At 44.5% G+C, this 11,464-nt stretch overlaps 1 protein-coding gene across 1 annotated transcript in view; it reads left to right on the forward strand.

The window, feature by feature from the left end:
• Window positions 1-3,431: 3,431 nt before the first annotated feature.
• LOC106805576 (alanine aminotransferase 1-like) overlaps window positions 3,432-11,464 on the forward strand; it is a gene marked incomplete in the record, with an annotated part of 27,600 nt that continues 19,567 nt past the window's right edge. The window contains 3 exon segments of the mRNA XM_014807233.1: window positions 3,432-3,797; window positions 9,825-9,914; window positions 10,201-10,309. Of these exon segments, the coding sequence (XP_014662719.1) occupies window positions 3,558-3,797; window positions 9,825-9,914; window positions 10,201-10,309 (439 nt within the window).

An 11,464-nucleotide genomic window follows, 5' to 3' on the forward strand; every position in this document is an offset into this window, starting at 1 on the left:
CACACCACACAACACACACACACACACGCACAGTATGCACACACACGAATGGACGCAAAAGCCTACATGCACACACGACGAATGGACGCAACTACATGCACACGAACGGTATATCGAACACATACAACACATTCAAGTGGCGTATTAAGTGCTAAATGTTTAAAAGAAAAAAAAAAAAAAAAATGACATAAAAAGAAATTTATACAGTGATCTACTAACTTAGCAGCCACATATATAATAATATAGTACCGTATATATAGTATAGATATATATATATAATAGGTATAATATATATATATATATATATACTAGCAATTACCCGTGTGTACCAGACGGTGTTTTGTGTGTGTCCGTTCTGATTTGAGTATCGGGCGGTTGTAACCAATATTATCTCTTGTTTTTTATTTGTACCGCGATATTATACGTAAACGAAATAAATACTGTCGATATTTAGCTCGAGTGCATTTATAGTCAAATATTTGGTTTAAAGAAAGATTGTATCTAAATAATATGAAAATCTTGAATTCTACCTTAAAATTGGACACACAATTTTCAAAAATAGGATCAAGGAAAACATTGCGGCTGGCCGGGCCGGTTTCACCTCCCTTACATTTTCACTTATATAGATATTATTTTTTGAAAAAGTAATCATTTGGTTTAGAAGCATCAATAATAAGTCAAATTTCTTAAAAAAGGCAAATTGCTCATTGAGTTAGTTTTAGTTATCTCTTTGGAAAGGTCATTGGGGGAACGGCGCGGCGGGCACGGTTACAACTCTCCCGTGATCTAAATATAAATTGCACACAACCCCGCGCGCACGACACACATCGCAGCAGGACGGCTGCGCACGCGAGCGACTCACGCATTCAATACATTGACGGGCATCGCGCAACGCACAATACACACGCCGCGCCCACGCACAGCACACTACCACATTTAGCACACACACGCGGCGGGCACACAACATACACGCCACGCAGCACGCACCCGACGGCACACCCAACACGCACACGCACACGCACCACAACACCGGTACAGGAATAATATATCAGTATCAATGTCATATATTAGCTATTTCATACACGACACGCACGCACGCACGCGCAGACGGCACGCACTCGCGGACCGGGCACCGATCTCACATCAACCGTATTGACATACACCTACCCAGATATCATACAACATACATACTACATACATACATACATAACATAATGTACATAGCATACATCCATACATAACTGATACATACATACAACATATCATCATACATAATACATACATACAAGCAATTACATACATACTACAATACATAGCATACATATCATTACAACATTACATACATTACAACAATACATATCATACATACATACATACATACATACATACATACATCACATACATACATAATACATACATACATACATACATACTACATACCCACTCCACTACCATACATGTACATACATACCGCTTACATGAGGTGTCATGCATGCATGCAGGCATGCGATGCATCGCACTGCGGAGTGCATGTGTGGCATCGCATACATGACATACCTACATACATACATAATACATACATACATAAACTATAACATACATACATACATACATACATAGCAGCATCATACATACATACCAACATACATAACATACAATACATCAACTACATACATACATACAATACATACATTACATCATACATAACATACTATACAATAACATACATACCTACATACATACATACATACATACATACATGACATACATAACAACATACATACATACATACATAACATAATACATACATACATACATACATACCATACATATTACATACATACATACATAACATACATACATGAAATACATACATACATACATACATACATATCATACGATAATACATACATACATACATACATACATACATATCATACATACATACATAACATACATACATGACATAACATACAGTACATACATTACATACATACTACACGTCCACGCATAAAAATTCATACATAGCAGTACATACATACCAATCAGCATACATACATAATACATTACATACCGCATAACTACGATATCATACACTTACATACATACATGACATACATACTTAGCAGTAAACATCCGTGACATCACATAACATACAATACATACATACATTAGCATAAGCACTTAATATGTACATACATACATACATACATACGATACATACATTACCGATGCATACATTAACATACATACAATACTATACATACATACATACATACATACATACAACATACATACAATACATACATTACATACATACATTGCACGCACGCCACGCACGCCACGCAGCGCACAGCACGCACGGCACCGCCACGCCACGCACGCACGCACGCAAACGCACGCGACGCGACGCACGCCACGCACGCACGCAGCGCCACGCACGCACGCACGCCGGCACGCACGCACGCACGCACGCACGCACGCACGCACGCACGCACGACACGCACGCACGCACGGCGCACGGCACGCACACACAGCACACATACATACATACATGACATAACGCAACATTAACCCCGCGTATGTATCGTAGCGTAACGCTTTTACCCGTGCGCGTAGCGTACGTAGTAGCGTGAGTGGTGCTTATTGGCTTGTATTGGCTTGGCACGGCACGCACCCGCAAGCACGCTACGCACGCACGCGCACGCGGATTGCATAAACACACACCAAAACACTCACATGGCGCACGCACATGCACAATGTACATGCATACGCGGCTCGGCGCTGGCCTGCCGACACACACACACGACACATACACAGCCACACACACACACACCACACACACACACACACGACGCGCGGCGGGCGGAGCGCGCGCGCGGCTCACGGCACGCACGCGACGCACGCCACGACGCGACGCGCTGCGCGCGCCATACACACTCACACCCTCCGATCATGACAGCAGCTTGCATGACAGCGACGACGTACTCCAACTCCTCTGTCCTTTGCGCAGCGAACCCCGTCCTTCTTGAAACAGCAGAGAACACACTCCCTTCTGAAACCACTGAATTTGGCAAACATATGCCTATAACTTGAATTAGAATAAAAAAATATAATAATTATATCAATTAAATAAAAAAATAAGTAATAAAAAATATGAATAAAATTTATTTACTTGCTCGTCTCATTCCGACAGAGGTATACAATTCACAAATACCTTTGCTGATTTATAGAAAAGTTTGGATAGTTACAAGAAGAATTGGAACGATTATGTGATCGGGTGCGGGAGTAAACAAAAACAGGTTGTTTACACGCCACTGATTACCTGATTGGAGGAAGTTGCTAGCTAGTTAGTGTATCCACCAATGACAAATGATTTTCTATGGAGGGAAAGCATGAGCTTACGATCGAAGCGCCAATGTTGTCTATTTATAATATTTCTAAGTTTTTTCAAAACAGCTCGTGATTTCATGCACGGGTTTCTGAATTTGTGTGGTTACGTCTCAGCAAAGTTTGTGTCAAACAGCGATAGCTGATTTTCTGCAACTAGAATAATAATGCAATTTGGTAGTTTGTGTACCCTTGGCCACGGCCTTGGCCCCTGGCTTGGTCATGGTTGTCGGTCACGGCATAGTTCAATTATTAGTTGCATGTCCGTCGTAAGAATGACACACAGAGCCATGTCTTCAAAAGTACTTAACCTTGATACACTAAATCCGTGCATCAAGGATATGGAATATAGCGTTAGAGGACCAATCGTTATCAAAGCTGTTGGTTTAGAAAAGGAACTTAAGCAGGTAATCAAGCGAGTTTGATAATGTTATAAATTGGTAGTGAGTACGGCTGTATGTAGGTATATAATGTAGTATTACTTAGTATTAGTTGTGCTGATAGGGTCTATGTCGGCCCTCCCTGGTTCAAGGATAGAGATGATGTCCAGGACGGTCATAGGATAGGACAATATCTGATATGGTTAGGGTTAGGGAGTAGGCGTAGGCGACTCCCTAGACTCGTTAGTGGGGTAGGCGAGGTACGGTCCGGCATATTAGATGGTACCAGGGTAGCCACAAGTTCCCATCTCGCTTAACACTACGTGGCGAGAGGTGTAACTAGAGGTGTGTCCTCCGCCGTGTAACTAGTCGGAGAGCCTGGTCGGTTTAGTACCAGGGTAGCTCTAGTAACTATAGCCTGCGTAGGCTATAGTTGCTAGAGCTAGTACCAGGGTACGTTCCGGCAGTATCCAGGGAGACATGGTCCCTGGCAGCATTAGTTGTGGAATCAGCTGAGGTATATATGTAACATGGCCAGTGCCGGTGTCACGGTCTGAGATTACCCCCAGTCTGAAATTACCCCTAGCACCTCGTGCGCATGCGTGACGCATGCGCAGTAGCGCTGGATAATGAGACTGCTCGCGGCCACGAAGTCTGAGAGTTTGTCTGGCCCGTAGCGGACGGTAAATGTCCAGACTGGGTTCACGTCTGAGATTACCCCCCAGTCTGAAATTACCGGCCTGCAAATTATAGTCCTGTGATGCCCATAGGTGGTAAATTCAGACTGGGGTAATATCAGACCGGTGGTCACGGGCTTGAGATTACCCCGGCCAGTTCTGAAATTACCCCTGCAAATTATATCGCTGTGGTGCCCAAGTGCTAAACTTCAGACCTGGGGGTAATTCTCAGACGCGGTACTGTAATGGCGCCACCGCACGTATTATAGCTTAACCCGGCTGGCCCATAGGAGGGTTAGGAGGAGGAGCGGAGACGGAGAAGTGTGATGAGGGCGTGAGGAGGAGCGAGAGAAGGTGAATGGAGGAGGGAGGGAGTAGGAGGAGGGGGAAGGTGATGGAGAGGTAGGAGGCAGGAGAAAAAGTGATGAGAGGAGGAGGAGGAGGAGAGGAGAGGAGAAGGTGCATGGAGTAGGTGGGATGAGGAGGAGGGGGAGAAAGGAGAACAGAGAGAACGTGATGGAGGAGGGAGGAAGAGGAGGAGAGAAGGGCGATGGAGTAGGGAAGGAGGAGGAGGGAGAGAGGGAGGGGAAGAAGGAGGAGGAGAAGGTGATGGAGGAGGAGGGGAAGGAGGAAGGAGGAGGAGGAAGGAGGAGCGGGAGAAGGGATGATAAGGGGGAGGATCAGGAGGGGAAAGGAGGGGAGAGCTGGCTAGAGAAGGAGGGGAGAAGGGAGAAGCTGGTGGAGAAGGAGAAAGCTACGACAAGCTTTCTCCCCTCCTCCTTTCTCCACCAGCTTCTCCCTTCTCCCCTGCTCCTCCCACCAGGCTCCTTCTCCCCCATCTCCCCCTTACCTCCTTCTCCGCACCAGCCATTCATCCCCTTCCTCAATCCACCAGCTTCTTCTCAGATCCTCGGGGTCCACCACCTTTAAAAAACTCCTTCTCCCTTCCTCCTTCTCCACCAGCTTCTTCCCCTCCTCTTCTCCCACCACCTCTTCCTTTCCTCCTTCGCCCTTCTCCCGACCACATTCTTCCTTCTCCCCTTCCCTCCTTCTCCACCGAGCTCTCCCGTTGCCCCCTTCCTTCATTCCTAGCCATGATTGAGGTCGTCCATGACGGCCGCCGCGTGCTGGCGGTCAACTGTTCCGGCTGCTGGCCCAAGCAAGTAATAAAGCGGGGCTTCTGTCCGTGATTGTTGACAAATATGGCTAATATGTGACGGTGGCAGTCTCAAGTTAACGGCAATGCTAATTTTTGCTACGCACGCGCTTTACAGCCCAGCACCCGTGGCCTCGTGCGCATGCGTGCGCATGCCGCAGGTAGCCGCTAGGGTAATTTCAGACTGGGGGTAATCTCAGACCGTGACACCGGTGTCGCGGTATATTTCTCAGTTGGGAAATAAGTTGACGCTGCGTGTTCTGCGCATGTGCGAAAAACCGGTCAACAAATTTACCGTGTAAGGCCACGGGAAATTTCTCAACCACAATATTCTTACAGCCTACAACTTTACCTGCTACTGCTAGTGTTTAAATATATAAATAATATTGTAGACTGATTGGCGAAATTTTCCAGCTAGTTTAGACTGATAGGAGAAATTTGCTAGCTAGTTTATACATTCCCAGCTAGTTTAGAATGATCGGAGAAAATGGTTTAGACTAGGAGAAATTTCCCAGCTAGCGTATACATTTTCTAGTTATGGTGTAGACTGGTAGTAGAAGTTTCACAGCTAGTGTATACATTATCCAGCGAGTTTAGACTAGTAGGAGAAATTTCCCAGCTAGTGTATACATTATCCAGCTATAGTTTAGACTAGTAGGAGAAATTCCCCAGCTAGTGTATACATTTCCCACTGCTCTAGATTAGGATCATGATAGGAGAAATTTCCCAGCTAGTGTACATTATCCAGCTAGTTTAGACTAGTAGGAGAAATTTCCTAGCTAGTGTATACATTTTCCAGCTAGATTAGGATGATAGGAGAAATTTCCCAGCTAGTTTAGACTTGTAGGAGAAATTTCCCAGCTAGTGTATACATTATTCAGCTAGTTTAGGATGATAGGAGAAATTTCCCAGCTAGTTTAGACTTGTAGGAGAAATTTCCCAGCTAGTGTATACATTATTCAGCTAGTTGAGACTAGTAGGAGAAATTTCCCAGCTAGTGTATACATTATTTAGCTAGTTTAGACTAGTAGGAGAAATTTCCCAGCTAGTGTATACATTATTTAGCTAGTTTAGGATGATAGGAGAAATTTCCCAGCTAGTGTATATATAGTGTATATAGTCAAGGCTCGACACGAACTTTTTTTTTCAGTGGCCCGGCCACCAAAATCATTGATTTTCAATTTTTGGTGCCCGAAAATGAAAATCTGGTGGCCCGAAAAAAACAAAGAAAAACATCATAAATCTTTATTTCAATCTCGTATTGTATATTATTTGAAAATTGAGCCGTCTGATGCACTTGCACAAGTCTTTAAACAACCCCACACATGGCACACACTGACATGATGAGCTTAATTGAGGCATACATTTGAATTATCCATTCCACGGCATCAAATTTTCACCAGAATCTTGCATACCATTTTTCTACTTTCACTCATTATTTATCTAAACACGCGCGTGCACATGCTATCGATCAGTTCAGACGTTCAAGAAGATCAAGTCACAGAGCATGCAAAATATTAAAACAAGTAACTGTAATAAAACAACAACACATTGGCTTTTCATGTTAAAATAAAACATACATTTAATCTCATGAAGGTTAAAATGTCTGGCAGGCTTTGAAACTGTAAAATAAATATTTGCAGATTTTAATAAGATAAAGTAGAACCATAATTATATCAACAAAGTAGCCTGGGTACGCATGCATTTACAAGAAAAGCAGCCATGTCTAAGTTCAATATTTCGTTGCGTAAAGAGACAGAGAAAATGCATAAACTAAACTTACAAAGCACTAATATTACACTTCGGGATTAAAATACTGATCATCTTCATGAATGTTCGTTATTCTACGCGAAATTTCGAACGCTGGCAGTTTCGCTTCGGATCCGAAACAGTGAGCACCAGTGCAGCTAGCTCGCAATCAGGGTGACCAGACGTCCCGTATTTTGCCCATGTGTCCCGCGTCCCGTACCGACCCTTCCCGGTACGCATGTGTGTCCCGTATTTTTAACATTTTTAACAAACTGCATCAAAAAAGGAAGAAATTTCATCATTTTTTTATTATGACAATTGTTTGCCTTCGAAACTCTCATCGCTCGCGTTCATTTTACACACGCCTCCACAGTACACTGCAGACAGGCGTATTGTCTAGACGCATTGTCTGTTCGCTTGATACAATGTAATCAAATGTATGCTGACGCTTGCCAAAATATGCTATGGCCGCGCCCGCTCAGATTTTGATCTCTGGCTAGACTGGTTCGCGGCCGAATTGTTCGTCGCAGAGCGTGTACATTGTCTAGCAGAGCGTGAGGCCGGTACCAGTCTAATACAATAACGTGGCTTGTTGCATAAACCGTGCGCCCTTGTATGCCCACGGTATAATGCTGCACGTGCGTACGTGTGCCCTCGCTCCGCGAATTCTCGTCTGCGCCTCTTTTGAATGAGATTAGCACGTAAGAAACAATTATATCACATAGACACTTTGAAATTTTAGTGGCCGATCGGGCCACAAATGTTAAAGGGCCGGACACACCAGGCGATGCCATCGGCCGATGATCGGCGATTCAATCGGCGATGGCATCGGCCGTGAAATTGCCTGCGTGTGTCCACTCAATCGCGCCGATGCCATCGGGCCGATGGCGTCGGCCGATGGCATCGCCCGGCATCGCACAGATCAAAACGTTTTGATATTATCGCCCGATGCATCGGCTGCATCGGCTTGGCATCGGCCTGGCATCGGCATCGCCTGGTGTGTCCACGACTGCCGTGCCAGGCCTGATGCCAGCCCGCATTTTACAATTCATCAAGCCAATCAGAGTTGTTCAATGATACTGACTTTCTTCTCTCTCTCTCTCTTCGCACTGCGCGCGCAAGAATCGGGCGATTGCCATCGGCCGATGGCATCGCCTGGTGTGTCCACGACTGCGCGATGCCATCGGCCGATGGCATCGCCCGATGCCATCGGCCGATGGCGTCGGCCGATGGCATCGCCCTGGCATCGCCTGGTGTGTCCGGCCCTTAACTTTTGGAAATTTTGGTGGCCCGACATCAAGTTTTGGTGGCCCCGGGCCACCGGGCCACCGCTAGTGTCGAGCCTTGATATAGTGTATAGTATTACGTTCTTGAAAGCTAGTAGTGTAAGTGGTACTCGACGTCAAGACGCAAGTGTCCCGTTTCCCGCAACTCCGGTTGAAGTATTTACTGGATGATGTTATATATGTGACGTCACGGTTAGGTGCGCATGCGCAGAACACGCAGCGTCAGGACATCGGCTAGCTGAAATAAATTAATGGCATTAGTGACTATAGTGTAGACATTGGTTGCATACTGCCTTGTGGGGCTGTGTGGATGCTTGAGGTGGGAATTTTGTTAAAGGAACATGATCTGACGTTTAGGTGCTATCAGGCTTTATTTGTTTGGCCTAATCCAGCCCACTGGCACTGGTGATGGAAAGGGCTTTGTACTTTGGAATGGTAAACTCACAGGGCGCACACACACACACACGTCACACGCACACAATACTGTTAGTGCACACATGGATCTACAATTTTTTCCCTATATAGTCTGCTGGAACTTACACATTCACAGCATATATAAAGCTGTTTAGACCGCCATATGTTAGGTTCATGGATATAAGCGCACAATTCATTTTCACAAATGTGCGACATGTGCAAAAGTGCAAATGTAGACCACTCGTATATATATACCTTGGGCCATATGTTAAACTACATGGCTCTATTTGATGTTAGTACTAGTAGTCATTCGTTGAGCTCTAAACAAACTTTTAAAGTTCTAATGCGTGCCCGCATAAAATTGAGGGTGCCGCTGTGGTCACACTTACAAAGTTTGTGCCCAGACAATTACAGCAATGATTTTCACAATCAGGGCTTGCACTGTTATATTGCACAGGAAACCACAGAATCAAATGTGAGGTAGTTAGGTGAGTAGGTTAGAAAATGTGTAATGCACCAATACTATAATCACCACCACCACCAAGTCTTTTGACCATTTAGTCAATTCTAGTGGCATGAAATCTCTCGCCTGTGTAAATTTCAATAAAAGATGAGTATGAATATATCTAACTCTGGCGGACACAGCTGTACATAGTCTTATAATAATACATCTGTAACAATATAGAATGTATAACAACTGTTCTGTGTATATTGTGTTTGTATGATCTGTTGATGTACACAGCTGTATTATAATGATAATTTTATGATGTAGGGTGTCAAGAAACCGTACCCCAGCGTTATTAGAGCAAACATTGGTGACTGTCATGCCATGGGGCAGAAACCTATGACCTTCATGAGACAGGTAAATAGTTACACAGGGCAAACATACTCTCCTTGGAGTGCCATGTTATTTCCTTACTTGGATACTTTGATAAATACAGTCAAACCTGTATTTTAGCATCACTGAAGGGAACCCCACTAAATATCTTTTCTAGATAGGTGTCCATTCGATAAAGGGGGTTTTACGGTATTATGCTCACTCGTGGAAATACAAAAGGTGTGGAAAAGTACATGATGTGGCGTACATGATAGAAGAATAAAAGTGATTCTTTTGTCAGATTATGTCTCTACACTCAGTTGTGTTTTAGGTGATAGCGCTTTGTACCTATCCACCCCTCATGAATGACCCTACGTTTCCAGCTGATGCAAAGGCGAAAGCAAAGAGAATCTTGGGTGCATGTGGTGGGAATAGTATAGGTATGCATTCTAAGGTATTCATTGTTCAATGTTGTAACTTTAAAGTAATAATTATAAACTCCAAAGTAGGGTGGCTGAAAGCAAAAATACAATCAGGAGTCTATCAATACCTTCAGTCTTTCACCTAGCTGATTGATGCTAGGAGTTGGTGCTGGCAGTTCTATCACCAGATAATCTGAGATGGTTCTGCCACTGAATAGTATGATTTTTAGCTCATCTGACATAGTCAGATGCAGCTTGTAGAATCGCATGAGCGAGCGTGCGTCCGGCCGTCCGTGCGTCCGTCCGTCCGTCAACAGTTGGGCACAAATCTTAACCGCTCGACGTACGGTCACGATATTTGGGACGTCGGGGGGATCGTCAAAACGAGTTGGGATGTTGAAGCTGTGGGTCAAAGGTCAAAGGTCAAGAGGTGTAAATGAAGGGGGACATTCCTCCTTAACTTAAGGTATAGGGAGGAAATGCAGAATTGCGGCACAAATCTAAACGGCTCGACCTAGGCTCGTGATAAGTGACGGGTGCCAGCCATATGGTAGGAAAAGCCATCACTGGTGGCCGATAATTGGAGGGTGGCGGCCGACAGGTCAATGGGGGCCACGAAAGGGCCAGATTTTAGAACATTCGGACGACATGGTCTGATGGCCAGTGATTTGAAAACTTTATTTTGTTTCAGCGGTGACGCCTAGCATTTTATGGCTTTATTGAAAGTGCCATGAATGTTATTTCTGCTGACGATGCGCAAGAGTAAGGTCGAATAACTTTCTTGCACGCCTCAAGAGGCGGCCTTAAACATGGATTTCTTTATCTGTTAGAAGAGAATTTGACTGCGGCGTGTTGCCTAGTAGAATCCGTATCACACTCCTGGGATGTATGGGCTACAACTCCAGGTGAATATTCAAAAGCTAGAATTTGGCATTGAAGAAGGTTTTGCTCGCTTAAATTGTATAAGTTTTCTATGGGCATTCTGTACTGTCAAGTGTGTTACATGTAACGTATGGCAGTGGCCACTGCTAGTGCCAGTGCAATGTTGGTTGGGGTACTGTGTGTATTTTGCTGCTTTAATTAGTACAGCGTCAGCCAGCTCTCTATTTCAGCCGGTAGGCTGTGCGTAGGTAAATGGATGTGTGCTTACCTATTCTCTGTTGCAAATACAGT

The sequence above is a fragment of the Priapulus caudatus genome, unplaced genomic scaffold (genome assembly GCF_000485595.1).
Source record: "Priapulus caudatus unplaced genomic scaffold, Priapulus_caudatus-5.0.1 Scaffold6, whole genome shotgun sequence".
Classification (NCBI taxonomy): Eukaryota; Metazoa; Priapulida; class Priapulimorpha; order Priapulimorphida; family Priapulidae; genus Priapulus; species Priapulus caudatus.